Source organism: Leptinotarsa decemlineata, unplaced genomic scaffold (genome assembly GCF_025532065.1).
Source record: "Leptinotarsa decemlineata unplaced genomic scaffold, Ldec_3_MD MMD2_tig00026328_RagTag_RagTag, whole genome shotgun sequence".
NCBI classification, from domain to species: Eukaryota; Metazoa; Arthropoda; class Insecta; order Coleoptera; family Chrysomelidae; genus Leptinotarsa; species Leptinotarsa decemlineata.
The window spans coordinates 27,304,095-27,323,454 of NW_027412688.1; the positions used below are offsets into that span (position 1 = coordinate 27,304,095).

Here is a 19,360-nt window from a genome sequence, read left to right on the forward strand (position 1 = left end):
GAAAACTACCGTTGACCCTCCCATTACAGAATGGCCAGCCCGCTCGCCAGATTTGACACCTATGACCTTTTTTTATTGGGCTTTTTGAAGCAAAAAGTGTACGAAACTGAACCTGCTTCAATATTGGATATACGGCAGAGAATAATAAATATTTGTAGAGGTATTGACGTTACTGTGTTCGAAAATGTTCGGCGTCAAATATCGAATAGGCTGTTCATATATCGAGTTCAAGGCAACCATTTCGAGCATCTTCTGAACTAACCTCAAGTTTATTACCTCATATTATTATGTAGTTATACAAATGTCAATGTATTCGGGCAATTATTAAAAGTTCCTCCATTTTGTAGTAGTTGAAGATATTGACATTATATTCTAGGGTTGTGAAACATTTGTCAGGAGCGTCGTAAAAAATGTGTCACAAGATCCCCCTCTCCTTTTATTTTTTTTCCCCAGATTACGCCCAGTCGCCATCTTGAAAGTTCCATCTGTCAATTTTACTTCATGCATTGATTTCATCATCCCAAATTTCAATTTTTTGAGTTGACCCGTTCAAAAAATAAAAGGGGGGGGGGAAATTAAAGAAAATCACTCTATATTTGTAAAAAGTTTCCTCACAGATGTGTTTCGTTAGTCCTACAGCAGAACATCGGCGTGATCATGAGCAGGCTAATTTTGAAGTATCACTTGTCGTTAGTGCAAGATAAATGTAACCAGGATAGCAGAGTATCCGGAATTCGAATGCTCCTATCGTATACCCACCGTATACACAAAACCTTTGTCCAAGACAAACACTGTTAACTGGTGATGGCTCTATGTCGTGAAAAAATCTCCAAACGGAAACAAAGCATCCTCTATAACACTTCAACAGAAATAAAATAAGTGTGAAGAAGGTAGAGAGAAGAAATAAAAATGTACTAAAAAACTAATAACTTTTAAATAAATTCGAAATATTTTCTGCGTAGAATGTACTTGAAGCCTGTTAAAGATAGGTACTTTCCAAGCTCTTGCCACAATGGACACTGATTTTTGTCCGACAGATTTTACAAATTTCCTCATAAAGAAAGTTCTTGTAAATGCCTCTTGTTCGTCCATCAGCAATATGCAGTGAGGACCTAAGATCCTCACTAAATTTTGAATAACAAACCTTGGCGTGTGAATAATTCTTCATGAGGAAAAGTATTTCTCAAACAAATTGTACAACCGAATTCACATGGGACAAATTCTCAGCGAAATGTCTCTTTGTCGCGCGAGGGAGAAATGGTTAGAAATTCAATATTCAGAACGGATGTGGAAAGAACATAATATGGTGAAATAGGATTTTATAAGAATGCCCGTTTTTCGAATTCTTCTGTGAAGTATTCCATAGTATATATTATCATATAAATTCTGGATCAATAGATCGCCTTCTCGGGGGCTTCTACTCTGGAGGGACTTATCCCAAACAATTTCCGGTTTTTATTCTCTGACTGTAAGGAGCGGTTTCGAATGTTCCGATAATGCATAGCACTGGAAGCGAAGATTAAAGTTCAATCAGAAGTAGGTATATGCATTCCGTGAGGATTTTACTTATGCCATATGTGTGAAATTAATCTGTATTCTGGCTGCTGAAGACCCTCTATCTTCTCAGCTGAAGTTGAAACTCAAATGGCAGATCACATTCTTGAACTAGCTAAATTGTTTCATGGATAGACTCCGGTAGACTTACGAAAACTCGCGTTTCAATATGCAGAAGCCAGTGGCATACGACACGATTTTAATAAAACTCGCCAAGAAGCAGCCAAGGATTGGCTGCGATTATTCCTTGAGAGAAGCTCCCAAATCAGCCTAAGAAAACTTAGGCTGATGTCCTTCTTTTAGCAGAAGGACATGAGTTCAATCATGAGTACGAGGTGTTACATTTAGATGAGAAGAGTTTGAAACTTAATCTTCTAGAATGTTTAGAAATCAATAGATTCAGGAATTCGGGTAATTTACTGAATGATCAATTAGAACTCAATAACTCTCCGTTACTGAATATATTTTTTCAAATGTGAAAATGGAACATAAGTGCAGGTAATTTAATTCGTTAGAAACTCAGGTAAAATATCAGCTACTTAAAATTCGGGTACTTCGTTTACAGGTACTTTGATTTCAGGTACTCCATAAACTATATATATATTCAGTATTGAATGTGTAGAATTAGTTGAAAGACACGCCAGATTAAGCCATTGTATGGCGAAACACGTGTTGCGTTTTTGTAAAACAATTTAGTGAAAATCTCACAATAAAGTGTTTTTGGAATACGTTAATTATGGATTTTCATCAATTATCGGCCGATTCCATCATATATTAGAAAAATTTAAATTTGGCCCAAGCAGAATCTTCAATATTGACGAGACTGGGATTTCAACTGTTCAAAAGCTAACTAAGCAACTGGGAACAAAAAGCGTAAAACAATTTGAATCTAAAATATCTTGGGAACGTGGAAATAATGTAACAGCCATATGCGCAATGAGTGCTTCTGGGACCATTATTCCACCCCTCCTAATATTTCCTCGGAAACGAATGTCTCCTATATTGACGAAAAATGGACCACTAGAGGGAATTTAAGCAGTTACCGATAATGGCTGGAGCGACAAAAAATGTTTTCTTCAGTGGTTTCAGCATTTTGAATCGCATGTAAATTCAAGTAAAGCAAACCGTGTTCTCCTGGTGCTCGACAATCATTATAGCTATATATCCATTTCGATTTATAAATATTGCAAATATAATGGAACTGACATTTTGTCAATACCACCACATACCTCCCACCGTCTACAAACACTCGATACATCTTTTTTCAGCCCATTCAAATGCGCTTTCAATGAGGAGTGCGATATTTTTTGGTCAGCAAGAGAAAAGAACTTTCCCAGATTTGGCAGAAATATTTTAAAATGCCTACGTTGAAATTGCGACAATAGAAAAAGCTATATCAGGTTTCCACCCATCTGGAATCCACCCATTCAATCCATATAAATTTACCAAAGTGGATTTTGAAGCTGCTTGTCAATACTTGCCTACTGTATCTAATGATTTGGACTACACAAATTCCAATTATACCCCAATCCTGTTCTAAACGAAATTCAAAAATGATAAATGCTTCAGCAAAAGACGAAGTCAACATTGCAAAACTCTCACCATTGCCGTCATATTCTGGAGAAGAAAAAACTAGAAATTGTACCAAAGGAAAGTCAGAAATATTAACAGCTACACCAGTTAAATTAATTCTCGAGGAGAAGCAACAAAGAAGTAATAAAATAAATTTTGCTCGATAAGGAAAGGGTGAAAATATCAAAAAAAAAGTGCCATTACGCAAAAAAAACAATGAATAAAAGAAATATGGAACTAGATTCTGATATTTCCGAGGACAACGAAATTGACGAGAAAAATCTTGTTGATGATGATGAACTGAATGACATGTATGTGGATTCAAACGAGAAGGATCAATGCTTGTTATGTGAAGATTATGGAAATTTTGTATAGTTGTGTTACCTGCGGGAAGTGGGTACCTACATGCTCTGCCACTGACTATGAATGCAACTTTTGGCGTGAAAATTCCTTTGCAAAAATAGACCTTATTGGCAAATTTTAATTTAGTATCTGAAATGAGTATAATGTTTTCGTTAAATATCTAAAATATGTTTTAAATGTTTGTTTTTATTACGTTTTAATCACGAATAAGTTTACTTTTTCTAAATTAATGATATTTTCTGAAAATTTTCAATAAACAACGATTTTTTCAGAAAGTTTTTACTTGCGAATCATTGCCTGACGAATTGCGTATCATTAACCGCCGTGAAGGGTAATGGTACGCAAACCATCTGTTTTATACCAACCACCTTCATTTTGTAGAAAATTCAAGATGACTCTGTTGATGAAAACATATGAATGAACGACTATAGCAAATCTGTAGTTTTTACCAATAAAAACATTTGATTTATGACAAATATTGTCTAGATGCGTACAATTACCTTCCTCTCACCCATGAGGCAACCACACTATGCCTCCAGCGGGATTGAATGCTCGAGAAAGAATTTGTTCCACAAGGTTGATGTATGTACAAACTCCATACATCTACCCTCGCTTGCCTTCGACAAATCATCAACTTGCTGCTTGGCACTTTGCGAGATTGAAGTCAGCCTCTGGTGCTCAAACTTGAACTCGTTACCTGCAGGTGGCGCAGTGGACATCTAATTGAATCAACTGCAGAAAGACGTGATGACTTGCTGGAATTATATTTGTTTGGTCGTGAAAGTCCTCAGACATCAGTATCGCCCTTTACGGTGTACCCCTACCTGGCTGGGGTGGGATGGATGAGAAAATTGTTCATCCGTTTAGACATGAACCCATTTGCCCGTCTCACAAAAATCAGCTACAAGGGTGAGGAAGCTAGGATCCAACCTGACTGAACTAAAGACGCTTGATTAGTTAGTTTGGTCGTGATACTCAGACGGTTCACACCGTCCCGGTTCACACCATGCCCTTTACTGATGATGGGGCATGTACACCGAAACCGGACTATCGTTTGGTTGTATCGACCAAATGAACTTAATTTCTGCTTTTCATTGTGGGAAATAACTTGCGAGACGTTGGACAGGTACCTGATGGTTTTACTTCAACTCTCTGCGCAGCATTAGCTGGGTTAGTTGTTTTTTCCGTTGAGTATCTGCCACACGTACCTACAAAATCGTAGGTCTACATGAGAGGTAAGAGGTTAGGTTATATATCCAGGCTGAACCTGGATATATAATCTTTCAATTCCTCAATATTTTCAAAATTTTTTCTGAATATTCTCTTTGTCATGGAGGTCCACAACAAAAAATCTAGGAGGAAAAGGTTCGGTGAATGTAGTGAAAATTCAATCGAACCATTATTTTCTATCCACCTTCCTGACATAGTTATATTGTGGTGGATGAGTCGTCTTGGAAATACCCATATTTTCTTATTAGGCTAAGTGGCGAATGTTTTAGAAACTCAGTCCCTGATAAGAAGTCCAAGTATAATTCTTGGGTCAGAGATGTATAAAAAAAAATTGAAGGATAATAATTCCATTATCAAGAACACCAAGCCATACGTTAACACCATATCTCTCTTGAAAATTGGCAAGTCTATGTAAATATTAATTTTCTTGTCGCCAGTGGAAATGTATATTTCTGTTGAACCATCCATTATTGGTGAATCTACATTCATCCCAGCACATTTTGTTTAGCAAATTTCATTATTTTGGCGAAATTTTCTAATGAGCCATCCACAAAAAACTTTTCCCATGTTGAAGTCCGTCAAATGCAAATGACGGACTTTCCTGACTCGATAAGGCTTGAATTCATTTTTCTTTGATGTCCTCAATTTTTTTATTTTCCACAAATTGTAAATCAAATGAATGTCATTTTATCTTCATTGTGAATTTTTTTTTAACTCACCCAAAACACCAATTTCATTAGCGCCACCACATTCAGCAACAGTACATTTTCTTTGGAGGGGTTTTTCAAAGGATCTATAATTTCGTAAATTATTTTCGATACGTTGAAAATATCTGTGATTAGATTATCATCGTTCAGGATACGATTCCTGATACATTGCCAGAGATTTGATAGCATTTCTCAAACATCTTGAATAAACAAAAAGCATATTCATTTTTTCGTTATTAGGAAAATTCATGTTTCTCCCTTAAAATTGCTCACCAAATTGAATAACTGTTTCATTTTGTGTTTGACAATTAACTTGACATTTACATTCATGTATTTCATGGTTTACTTAAAAAAATGATCGCTTATCAAGTTTCTCCTGAATATCATCTATGACTTTTTTAATACAGTATTTTCATTATTGAAATCTTGTTGATACACTCATTTCCTGAACCGAAACATTTGAGCAGCTACAAGTTTTCAAGAGACATTTGGAAATTATGAATGGGTTGGTATTGATACGAAGATTATTGGTCTTTCTTATTCAAGACAACCCTGACAGAAATCTATTTAGATTTCAGTGAATATACGTATAAATATTCAGGATCTCAATGAACAACATCACTGACGGGAGAACTCTGGATTTCAGTAACATTCGGAAATTCGAGCTCTAAATGAAAAAATGTATAGATTATTGATGATGTGTTTTCGGGAAAAATGTCAAGAAATACATATGTTGTCATATGCCATGAACTTTCAATTAAAATGGCTACCAAAAGTTATAAAAATACAGGTCCGTATTAAAAAAATAATTGAGGATGGATTTCAATGAACGAAACGTCGCATTGAAAAATGAAGTCGGATTTTTGCAGATATCTCAGAAACGGTTGGTGATTTTATTGATCTGGGAATACCATTATGCTGCATTCCTATAAATAGGTAAACTTTTGTCCTTGTAGGACCTACCGTTTCCCAGATATCGGAAGTGGTATCAGTAAGAACAAAGTCCTGTATATATGGGTGAGTAAATAGGGTAGAACAGGGATAGATGCCCCAGCGGAATAGATGCCTCATATCCTAAAAAGCTAACTTCCCGAACTCGCGACTAAGAATTAACTCTATAAGTAGGAGCCGCAGTCACCCCGTACCTCAGTTTCCCAAGGACAGTCGTGCGATGGAGAAACGTTTGGCTCGTGCAAAGTATATATATCCGCGACGACATTCAGGAACACGTCAAAGATTCAAAGGTTAGTATTTTGCGTTGTATAACTTTATAATTAGTAATAAATTCCGGTATATTTTTTATTACGTCAATATACTGGTTCATTGAGTCTACATCTAGGTGCGAATAGATTCTTTTTTTTTTTAAATTTATTTATAAAAATACTTGGGAATCTTCACCTATCAGAAAGGATATTTACCCTGATTTTTTAAGGTATAGGTGCCCTTAGGGGCATCTATCCCTCCATACACTGTCATTTATGATTACAGCGAAATTATAAACGAAAAGAAGGAGTTCGAGCTAGAGTATGTTCGTGGACCACAGAAAACCTACTTCAGTCAGCTTTCGATGAAATGGACAAGAAAACCATGGGATTCCATCGACGACATTGCGAAGACGATATGCTGCTAGAAATACAACAAAGTTGACCCTGGGTATGTATCAAAGATCATGTACTACAGGTCATTACAAACTTTCAATTAACTAATTGTTGACTATTGGGTTGGGTTAGGTTGGGTCCAAAGTGAGTGGGTCTATTCGACTCTCTACCTCACCCCGCAATGGTTTATTGTGGCTCACACCTATTCACACTCGGCCAAATAAACCCAACTTCTCAACGAAGCTGATTAATTTGTCTGGTAAGTGGTCTTTCATGTCAGATGGTAAGAGTACGGCTCTGCCGAACTCTAAAGACCTAATTCTGTCCCCAGCGGGGCAGGCACAAAGTATATGCTCTGTTGATGAGGTAGTCAAGTTGCAACATTGATACCCATATGAGGGTTTTTGCACGTCAGCTATACCTGACCTTGCCTTAGATTCAGCCGTGCAGGGCTTTTTCGCCACTGGTTTTGGTGAATCGTCACTTGAGCGCAAACGTTTGCTAACCTTCTCATGGGGGGTTTGTTCCCCCACCTGAGACAGATTCTGCGTACGCTGCTCAAGAATTTTATGCAAGGCGGTTTCATAGGTTACCCCGCTTTCGAGGAGACGACTCTGTCGTTTCCTGGCTGCACCACCAAATCTTTTTTTAAGGTTCACTTGTTTTATCAGGAGTTAGGGAGTTGAGAAGCTTTCGCTTCATTACTGGAGTTTTATCACAAAACCAAATCGTTATTTTATCACCTCGACACGTGTTTCGATTACCAAGTGATTATCTTCAAGAAGTATTGAGGTTGTACCAAGGTGTTGGTACAAAACTCCAGTAATATTCATTACTAGAGCAAACGTCCCAAACAGTGTATCACAAGTAACTAATTGCTGTCTCTAGTTTCCAATATATCCATTAACGTGAGCATTTTTTTAGGGAAATATCCTATTTTGGATTCTGACAACGAGAAAACGCTAGTGAAGCACATTCTCAAGCTTGGTGATGCTTGATTTCTCCCAAATAGACAAGCCATATGCTGAAGGTGCATGGTTCAGAAGCTGTATTGAACGAAATCCGGAGCTGTCTATCAGACAAGCTGAAGGTTAATCCTTGGCTAGAGTTAAAGGTCTTAGTAGAGAAAAAGTCAATAACTTCTTTTGATCAAAGTTCTGACCCAAAATGCAAATGGATAAAATAATGAAGATATCTTTAATGTGATATTTCAATATAAAAAAGAATGATTGTGTGATATGTTGAAACTCAATGTGAATGTTCCATAACAACAATTAGGAATTTATATTTTTGTTGAATAAAATCTTGTAAAATTAAATTTTAAAAAATATGATTACCTATACCGGGTGTCCCAGAGCTTTTAGGCCAGCAGATATCTCAGTTACCTGCAGAACAAAAATTAAAACAAAAATATGTATCATAGGAGAACACAAGCACTTTCATGCAGCATAGCAAAATCCACCCCCTGGTAAACAACCCCCAAGAAACCACCCCTAACTTTTGTTTTTCAAATGGCACGCCCATGTTTGTTTTGGTTCAACTTACAGTCTTTTTCATTTCTCGGTCAATGATGTATCATGGTAGGTAAAATGACATGCAGAATCATAGAAAATAAAAACACAAATGAAATATTAATGTTTAAGGTCATCTGTATTTTGATACATGATACTACAGAAAATGTTCAAAATGTTGGCCAGCACTTGCCACACATGCTTCAAGTCGCCGAATCAGCGCGCGAGTACAGGAAGCCCTAATCATTTCCGGAGTAACGGTATGACAAGCCTCTAAAATTTTTTGGGTTAAATCGTCAATATTCATTGGTTGTGTTTCGAAGGCAACTCGTTTCAGATATCCCCACAGGAAAAAGTCCAGTGGCGTGAGATCTGGAGAATGTGCAGGCCATCGCACAGGTCCACTATTTCCAATCCAACGGTCTCGAAAAGTATCATTGAGGAATGTAGTGACTACATTATGGTTATGTGCAGGAGCACCATCTTGTTGCCACCACATTTGTTGTCGTTCTTCAAGTGGAATATCTTCCAGGAGGGCAGGTAAACAATTTTCCAAGAAATGTAAATATCGGTGGCCCGTCAAAGTGTCTTGGAAAAAATGGGGCCCGATGAGTCGTCCATTATGTAAACCACACCACACGTTTACACCCCACATTGTTTGGAAATTGGTTTCTCTAATCCAGTGAGGGTTGTCCTGTGACCAATAGTGCATGTTATGTCGATTAACAGTACCATTATTATGGAAGCGGGATTCGTCACTCCACAAGATTTGATTGAGGATGTTTGGATTGTCATGGACTAAAACTTGAATGTGAGCAATGAATGCCGTTCGTCTTTTGAAATCGGTAGGTCTGAGTCCTTGGTGTAAATGAATTTTGAAGGGATAATACTTGTACTGTTTGAAAATTCTTTGCACAGATGACTTACTGATCCCAATCTCTACCGCCAATGCACGAACCGAAATATGAGGATGTGCTTCGGCGTAGGCCAACACATTTATGCAATTTTCCTCAGTTCGCACGGGAGTAGGATGTACTTGATCTGTTTTTCCTGGAAATGATCCCGTTCGCATGGTATTTTCTACATACGAAAACGTATTACGACCTGGTTGTCGACGATCAGGAAAGCGCTGCCCATACAGCCTCTCCGCAGCACGTTTATTCTTTCGGCATTCACCAAAAATTAAAAGCATATCAACGTATTCGTTGGGAGTGAAGGTAAAAGGCATTTTGATATACAACAACAATATCACGACTGATGGCAATGTGTCATCCAGATATCAGAGGAATGAAAGGAAACACAAAAAGTTCTAACATTTTATCGCCTCTTTTTCTGCGTAGCGTCCACTTTTTCTGGTGTCTACAATGCAGAACAATTCGATCAGTCCAGTTAATAGTACCCACTAACGTATTCAATTTTCTCGAACGAATATGATATATCGTTGGTTGAGAAATAACAAGAGCTGTCAGTTGAACGACAAACAACATGGGGTTGCCATTTGAAAAACAAAAGTTAGGGGTGGTTTCGCAGGGGTTGCTCGCGAGGGGGTGGATTTTGCTCTGCCACATGAAAGTGCTGGTGGTCTTCTATGATATACATATTTTTTTTCAATTTTTTTCTGCAGGTGACTGAGATATCTGCTGGCCTAAAAGCTCTGGGACACCCGGTATATGCAAGTTGAAACTTAAGAATTTATATTTTAGTTGAGCAAACTCTTGGAATATTTGATTGTGATCATAACAATTGAAAGATTTGAAAAAATACAAAATGTTTTTTATAATTATGACTCATGTTTTTGGAGACAGCTGTTTCAGGAGTGAAAATACCTAACATTTGGTTTGGGTTTTTGTTTACTTACACGGTATTAATGACATCTATTCTGCACTGCAGGCATCTATCCTTCTGACTATTTTCATGGTGGGGCAACTATCCATACAGGCAGGCATATATCCTCAAAATCTGATGGGTTGAAAAATGATAATGATAATTCAACATGAAGGATTGAGCTGGATACATTATTGAAATTATTCATATAAAATTAGTATTCTTCAAATAAGGTTGGGCATCCATCCCGGTTTTACCCTATAGATAACGCGACTGGGTGAAATCCACTTCAGTTTTTTACATGTTCGTTAATTTTTTTCAAGACCAAACACAAGCACTACAGGAAAATCCTTAAGGCGCTCTGAGATCGGTGACTGTGCAAAAGTAGCGATTCACGTTGGATTTGAATCGCTGGAGATTAAACAAACTGAGTTATAACTGTGCTGAATCATGATTTCAATTCGTCACACCAGGGTTTACCATTCGAATGACACTACACTACAACTGTCAATATTTTTCAAAAATATATCACAACAATAATATTTTATTCTATATGGGTTACAATTTGTCAACTCTCAACGTTCTAAAAGATGCAAAAGAACATTACTGCGAAACTTCCTGGAGTGATAATTTTCCACCTGAGTCAGTCCTCATCACCCGAAATATATCAAAACAATTTCCCACAGGATTTCTCTAGAGCATCCTTATTTTTCACAAGAACTCGTTCACATAAATTTCCGACTCTCCGCGTTCGGCTAAACTCCCACATATCTCATAAGCTTTAACTTAAATTGATATTCTGGCAAATAAATTCAGATAGAAATTATGATGATAAATCAGTTCTATTACATATTCTGACGTTCAGGTCTCTTTCAATTCTAACGGGAAATTAATGTGCTATACAATAGTGGCATGTTTTTGTCGGTCTGGAAATTTTAGTTATGTGCACATAATAATAGGATTGTTTGACACTACCAGATGTTCACTTCATTTTGACCTTGTTCAGGTGCCTTTAGAATGTTATATAATGACTATAATGTTTTCCAAAGATCAAGAAATGTATTCGAGACTTCGATGACAGTGAGCCCAAAACGAAATTTCAGGAACAAATAGTATATTCAAATTGAAAAAGATATGGTTTTATATGGTTTATGGACAATAATTTTAGTGAGAAAACCTTTTTGACTTCCTATTTCTTCATCTACATACAAAAAATATGGAAAACCTACGAAAAAGAAAGAGCAATCAAGTTCAAATGAACTCTTCACAAAGATGTCTAAGTCATTCATAAAAGTTACTTTCAGATACAAACTGTAAGAGGAAGCCCCTCGAAACAACTACTTCCATATGGACATTGAATAATACTTTCATATGAATAATGAGTTATGAAAAACTCACTAATTCTTATCGTGTTTGTTCTCCAAACATTCATTATGGAATTTATTGGAATTTCTTTATTGTTCACCCCCTTTCATTTTTTGAACGGGTCAACTAAAAAAATTGGAATTTGGGATAGTGAAAATAATGCATGAATAATTAATTTTGAAGTGAAATTGACAGATGAAGCTTCTAAGATGGCAACTGGGCGCTATCTGGGAAAAAATTAAATGGAAGGGGGGTCTTGTAATACATCATTTTGAAGCTTCTGACGAATACTATACAACCCTGGAATATGAAGTCAATATCTTCACCTACTAGAAAATGGAGGAACATTTAATAATTGCCTGAATATATTGACATTTAACTACATAATATGAGGTAATAAGCTTGAGGTTAGTTCAGAAGATGCTCGAAATGGTTGCCTTGAACTTGACATATCAACAGCCTAGCCGATATTTCATTTCCGAATACAGTAACGTCAATGTTTCTATAAATATTAATTATTATCTGCCGTATATCCCATATTGAAACAGGTTCAGGTTCGTTTACCTTTTGCTTCAAATGTCCTCATGAAAAAAAGTCCAAAGGTGTCTAATCTGGCGAGTTTTCGGTGACCTCGAAACGAAGTGTGGAACCAGTTTCGTTCTTTTACCAGAAGCGTGCGCTCGTATGAAACGAAATTCAAGGTTATTATAGGATATTTGTTGGTAAATTACTTAAAACTACAAAAACTGAAAACAATAATAACAAAAGCGAATGAACTAAATACAACATCAATTTCCGACCGTTTACTATAACTAATTCGATGTCCGTGGTACCGTCAAATCCTTCGATACTACAGCACTGAACGCGTTGGATGAGAATCTCATCCTAAGAGCGGTTGAAGGTCCCTCTCGAAACAAATACTTCGATATAAATATTGAATAGGGAATGTTCCCTCTGACGAAAATCAAGTAGTTTTCATATCTAAAACAACGCATTTTAAACCTAACCTATCTTCCTCTATATAAATGAATAACAAAACAACTGTTGTTTATGTGGCTTGTGGAGGCGGTATTGAACTATAATTTATATTCTGCCTAAATTGTTGATTCATAAAGATAATTTTCCTTTTTTAAAGTAGAATATCCAGGTACCTATAAATTACTTCAACTCGATATAGGCACTGTTGCAAATATGTGAATCAGAAACAAATCCCTTCACAAATTAAAACCCAACATCTGAAACATCAATTTGAATAATTTTCGAAGTGAATTTGAAAAACTCATAAATTAAACTCAACTTAATTTTGTTCATACTTGCATTTGCTGTAATAACTCAAATTGAGGAACATTCCCCGTTACATGAAAAAATACTTGAGAAACAATTACTTTTGCCAAATAGGGAAGAAAACTTCAATTTACAAACAAAAACGATTGTGTTTGTATGTGATGAAAATAATGTGTACTTTTAGGTCGATGAATGAAATCAGAATCAGAAAAATTTAGAGATTTTATGTGATGTGAAGTATTTAGATTCCAGTATTTTAGGTCTCCAATAAAAGAAGTAGCCTTGGATACGAAAAATAAAACTACTAGAGAACCCATAGGTTCTCTAATGTCGCAGAAATCGATTTGGAAACCGTCATTGGTTTCATTATCATCTTCAGTTCTCATGTTATTTTTTTGAAAAATGTTGGAAAACAAACTCTGGTGACTGTCAGAAATAGTAGTTTTCAGTAGTGCCAACACAGCAACTAGCTGCTGGTGAAGAGTCAAAAATATTTATCCAAAACTGTTGCTGGTGGAATATGTCTTTTATATGGTAATACCGTTGAAACAGCAGAACAATTGCTCAAGTGTTTCATTTTGCCATAAAGAAAAAAGAACTTGAATGATCTCTGACATGACAGAAGTAGTTCCAGGAAAGTCGATCAACAAGTATTATATCAACATCACCGCTATTCAGAATATATTAAGGGTGTTCAAACAAAGTCCCCACTATTTCCGAATTATATTACTTTAGGTAAACATGAATTCAAACTGAAGCGTGTAACGATGAAGTGAACCAAAATGATATCATTTGTCATGGCCACTCCCTTCGAAACCAACCAGCTTCGTACATCGAAAAGTTACATTTGGAATAACAGGTGGTAGACATGTAATTAGTTTGTCGGTACAACGATCTGGAAGTGACTTTAATTGAAAAAGCTTTCTAGCGTAACAATAACTCATTTGGATTGAGTTATGAGTCGACGGTGAGCGTTAAATCGAAATTTCAATTTATATACTTAGAAAACTCACTCAATAGGAAGTGTTAGATGGAAAAAAATTGTTCGTGTAGAGCAAAAATGGGAAATATAGGTGTTTTTTTTTCTCCATATTTTGTTCACTGTCACCATTCTCACTATTATGAAGTAACTATCAAAGAAAAGCTTTGTAGCTTTCTATTCCACCCTCTTCTTTCTTCATTATTTCTTTCAGCTATTCTTGAGTAATGAGAAATTTCAAATATGCTCACAAAGAGACAGTTGACGTAATGGGAGATTTTTTCCACTATCGTTTTTTTTTTTTCGGAAATGACATCAACGTTTGATTTCCAAATAAAACACCTTGTATGTTATTGCATCGTTGAAATTCATATAGTTTCCTCATTACAATGATACCTTATAGTTTATATTTGAATAACAGTTCGGATGATGTCAGGTGACCTGCAAGATCACCTGACAAAGAAAAAAACATTCACGCGGGAATCTTTTTTTTTCATCCAACTTATAAAACATTTTAAAAACAAGCACACATCTCTGAATATCTCGGTGAATTACCTGAAGTATAGTTCAAGTAAACGATATAGTGCAACCTACCTTCCAACGGCTCCCCTTTAATAATATAGTTAGGAAGCTAACTAATTTCGTTATTCAATAATCATTTCTGATTAAGTAAGAAACGAAACGTCTGAAAGATAAAAATTACAGACACATATACATAATAAAAATATATAATAGTATATATAATGAACATTTCGTTTATATATATCATCATTTAAATGATGATCTTTTTCAATTAAAATTACTTCTCTAATCCTTTTCTGCCAGTCTTTTCAGTAATATTACATACTTCTTATTTAACTAGCTCTATTACCTTTTTATCAAATTTTGGAAAATTATTTTAACGCCTGATGCTTTGTTTCAATTTTCCCCAAATCAACTCGATGGAATTGAAAACACAAAAATAGGGGGAAAGTCTCAGTATGGTGTGTCCACACATTTCAGCAATACTCTTGAGGGCATACACTTCTTCAAATGTTTTTGTCTGTAAAACTTCAAGTAGTTGGTTTTTGGTATTGCTATATTCAGAATACAAATTGTTACCCATTAAAAAACTTCATCTTTCTTCGAATTTCTATTCGGTACTTTGAGTTGTCGCGAATGATAGGAAGCGTTTCCAAGAACTATTACACTATTCGCATCCAAATTTGGGGTCAATGTGTTTTCAAAAATATTAGCTTCCATGTTGTTTTTTTCCACATAACTTCAAAGAATTCGAAACCCATCCTCTACTGTCTCCACAATGCATAGTGATCATTCGCGATCCTTTGTTTGCATGCATGTTAGGCGTACACATTCTCGAACATCAATCCATCCTTTCGTAACTGTGTCGTAAGTGTCATACCAATTTTCGTCCAAATAGAAAATTTGCCGTTGTTCTTTTCTATATTAAGTTATTTGTTTTAAGTATTTGTTACGCAATTCCACTATTCTGCTTTCCATAACTGCTTGACGTTTGTTTATTATTTTAAACCTAAATCCTAATTTCTTTATCCAATTCTGAAGATTTTTGTCACAGCAGGTCACCTTATGACCGGAAGTATTCAATTTCTTCCTTATGATTTCAGTTGCAGGAATTTCATTGCTTTCGTAACAGTCGTGTTATGTTTTTTTCAATGATGTTATTAGATGAACATCTAAAGGTTTTGGTAATCCCGTATCACATCGTTTATAAGATTTGTTTTTGACTATTTTACGTACAGTTGAGAATGGAATTTGGGTCAAATTTGTTGTTGCTTGTAATAGTTTGTTTCCCTCGAAACCAAACTTGGGATGTAGATTCTCATTTACATTCAAACATACTCTCTGTGTTTCAATATTCAAATGCATCCGGATTTTATTCACTGGCACCTCTTTTTCGCATTGTTTACCATCGCTATTGGAATCACTACACAGAAAAAATTCTGCGGTGTTATCACACTCGTTATTACTATTGATACTTATCCAAGGACGCCACATTTTGAACAGGAAACAAAAATTTAAGTAATTATAACCTTACCAATATCGAATTTCAACACTCAAATCACGATCAGTTCCTGAACTGAACACGACGGATATTTATTCGTCACCGTAACTTGACTCCAACCAATCATAAAACTCGGTTAGTAAAAATTATCCAATACGAATCGCCACTGGACTAGTTGGCAGCGGCTTCATTTCTCTGTATTGGTTTTCTGGTCTTTGAGAGCGCCGACATCTTTAAGTATGCACAATACCGCTTACTTCGAGTCTATATCAAAAGTTAATCACATTCCATCAGAGGAATGTGTGTTGACTCCGAAGAAGAAGTTTCTATTTCGTAGTCTCAGCAACAACTGACTGGCAAGCTACGTGTTCACTCGTATATATTCATAGGGTGATGGAGATGATGGTTGGGGTGATGGCGATAATGGTTGGGATGATGGTGGGGGTGATGGTGATGAATTCTATTGCGGGGGTGTGTTTATGCAAACGCTGGTTGGCCCCCACGGTTACTTAGTTGTTTTGGTTTATCCACGTTGTTGATAGGTATGCTGATGGTGAGATGTCCACCGGAGTTGTATTCTAGCCTATTTTTGATCTTCTCCAGTACTGGATACCAGGTTCTGTTGCCCCATATAATTTCTTCTTTTGTTGAAATTGTGTAATGCTTATAGATCCCAATGGCCTTCCTATGAAGTCGTGCGTGGTAACACTATGAACTAGATATATTCTTTGTATTTTGTTACGTGGTCTATTTCTACTAGCACATGTTCTGATTTCTCTAGTCGCATAAGGCGGCAAGGTAGCTTGTTATATTGTATGCTGTTGATGTTGAGTTTGGTAGTCCCGATGTAAACTAAGCCACAGAAAAATGGAATTCTGTAAACACCGGCGAATATTAAAGGCCCTCTTTCATCCTCGGCTGATCTGAAGCGTAGTTAATAAATTGGCTTGTAGATGATCCTCATGTCATAACGATGCGGTCCTTGACTTCGTTTATTCAAAGCAATAAGACTTTGCTAACCTCTGGCGGCTATATCGTGCCGAAAGTTGTAGTATTTCTTCTTCTAGGATGTGGAGCCTGTTTATTAGGGTAGTCATCAAAACCTGAAAGCTGCCAATTGGCCAATAAATGAGGTTTGTTAAGTTTTAGCTCAAATGAATACGGTTAATCCGTGTCCCATCAAGGTTGACGATTTATCTTTTTATTAAAATGAGGTGTTTCATAAAATAACTTACGATATTACAAGCTCAAATTACATCCGCTCTCCAGATTTTGCTTTATTTATTTTCTCAATTGATCCATGAGAAAGACTGTAGTTAAAACTGTTTTCAATGTGAATATAGCACAACCCAAATTGAAAATCATGGATTCAAGAGGAAATAATAGCAAAAAAGTATAAAAAACAAGAAGAAATGATGATCAGAATTTTATTATTGGAAATCACACATTGGAAGGTAAGGCTTCGTTAGTCCTCAGCTCGCACAAGTTTCGATTTTTGAGAGTTGTCATTCGCAGGGGGGTGACAGCTGGTTAAAGGAAAAACATATTTTTCATCGGATAAAAACGGCATTATAAAAAGGAAAAGTTATTATTATAAAAAAAATCATTATAAAACGGTAAACTTATTATTATCATTCACATTTACAATGTATTGTCAGATTGAGGTAGTAACGACTTAGATAATGTGGCTTTTGAAGAGATAGGAAAAAAAAGAAACTGTTCTTCGTCTTTCATCAGTGCATTTTCATTTGTTTTATAAGAAAAATTGATATTTCATCTGAATTCTCAATTTTACGTCTAATATTCTCATCTTCAATAACAGTTTTGTTTTTGTCTTGTCTAGCTTTGACCATCCAGTATAAAACTTTTCGAAAATATTCGTGTGGTTGCTAGTAGTTGAGCCTATTTTTAAATCAAAAACTGATTTAGGAATTACTCCTGGAATATGGTAGCGACATGCTAAATAATGAAGATATTTCTCTAATAATTAGCTCCAATAAAATGCAGGTTCCTTTGAAACAACTAGTATTTACTGCAGAACTGCCCCTCACTGTTCAACTGCTGAAAATACAGCTTTTGCCTGAGTAATTACCGTACCATTTCCAAGTAGAGGAACTCCTATCAAATATTCTTCATCCCTATAACCGCTACCATTTCTACATTTCCTTCACTCAGAATATCTCAAAGTAATATTCCATTCCATTCCATTCTAAATCGGAATTTTTGATTCTGTTTGACAAGCTCAGTCCTTTGTTTTCGAAATAGCTGTCTGCGAAGTCGTATTACACTCACAATTAAATTATGCAAGTCAAATTCTAACGCTTCTGCAGTAGCTGATATTATTCGAACTGCATCTCTATCTGAAATACTACATCTTTCCAACAATAAAGACAATTTTTTGGTTATAATCTCTTCACTTTCTCTAGCGTACTCTTCTCTCATTATTTCTGGTCCTCCATCCTCTGTGGCAAGAAAATTCACCACCATCTCTTCTTGTTCCTCTCCTTCTGATGTGCTGCTTGTTGAAGATTCCAGTTGTACAATTAAGTTTACATATTCCAAAAGGAAAGAAAAGAAAAACTCATCAAGTGCTAACAAATAATAAGCAAAGCACTCACGGAAAAGGCTTCAAGACAATCTCGAAAGGAAAAAATAATAGGGTTAACGTCAAGAAAAGAGAGAAAAACTCTACCAACCCACTTTGCTTCGTGATTTTTTCAATCTTGCCATCTCAGCTGCTTGTCTCTCTTCTCTTCGTTGTTCTGCATTCACAAAATTCCAGTCAATGCCTCCTATACAGCCAGGGCGTCATTTTTTTTTTAATTCATGAAGGTCTGACTTGAAAGCTTCTACATTTTTATTTTAAGCTGCGCCTTTAGATCTGTTAGCGTTTATTTGTAGTATTTTCCACTTTTCGTACAGTTTTTCAAGATTTACAACACAATTTTCAAAGTGTATGGTTGATGTTTCAGCTTTTTTCCAAAAAATTATAATTTCTTGTATAATTAGTCTTGCAGCTTTTCTTGTGTTCAAATCCACTTGCCGTAAAACTTGACAATTAGATGGTGATTTACTGCCAGTGATTTGTTTAGACATGTGGCCATTTCTATACACCATTTCATTCTGCCTTAAAATCGAACCCGAACGAGAAGAAGACATAGTTCCTCGAAACTCACAAGAAAAAACTCACCAGAAGAACGTTTTTCATAGTTAATGTTCTCTGTTTGAAAAAAAAAACTAACTAAAGCCCTCTGACTTCCTTCCTAATACTTTCGAAAGAGGAAGAAACAGAAAAATAAAAAAAGGAAAAATGTGGTTTATGATATTACAGGTAAGGATACTTTGAAGAA

General features: G+C 35.9%; 1 protein-coding gene across 5 annotated transcripts in view; it reads right to left on the reverse strand.

Annotated features, from left to right (window-relative positions):
* GABA-B-R1 (gamma-aminobutyric acid type B receptor subunit 1) overlaps positions 1 to 19,360 on the reverse strand; it is a 418,797-nt gene that overhangs the window by 255,580 nt on the left and 143,857 nt on the right. For 3 of the 5 annotated variants that reach the window (XM_023161124.2, XM_074182810.1, XM_074182808.1), the window contains exons 1-2: positions 5,700 to 5,747; positions 5,439 to 5,626 (exon numbers count right to left, since the gene is read on the reverse strand). The exons of 1 other annotated variant lie outside the window; for it this stretch is intronic. In XM_023161124.2, the coding sequence (XP_023016892.2) occupies positions 5,439 to 5,615 (177 nt within the window). In that variant the 5' untranslated portion in view covers positions 5,616 to 5,626; positions 5,700 to 5,747. Of the gene's footprint in view, positions 1 to 5,438; positions 5,748 to 19,360 lie in introns of those variants that run through there. One more of the 5 variants, XM_074182809.1, reaches the window with a different exon arrangement.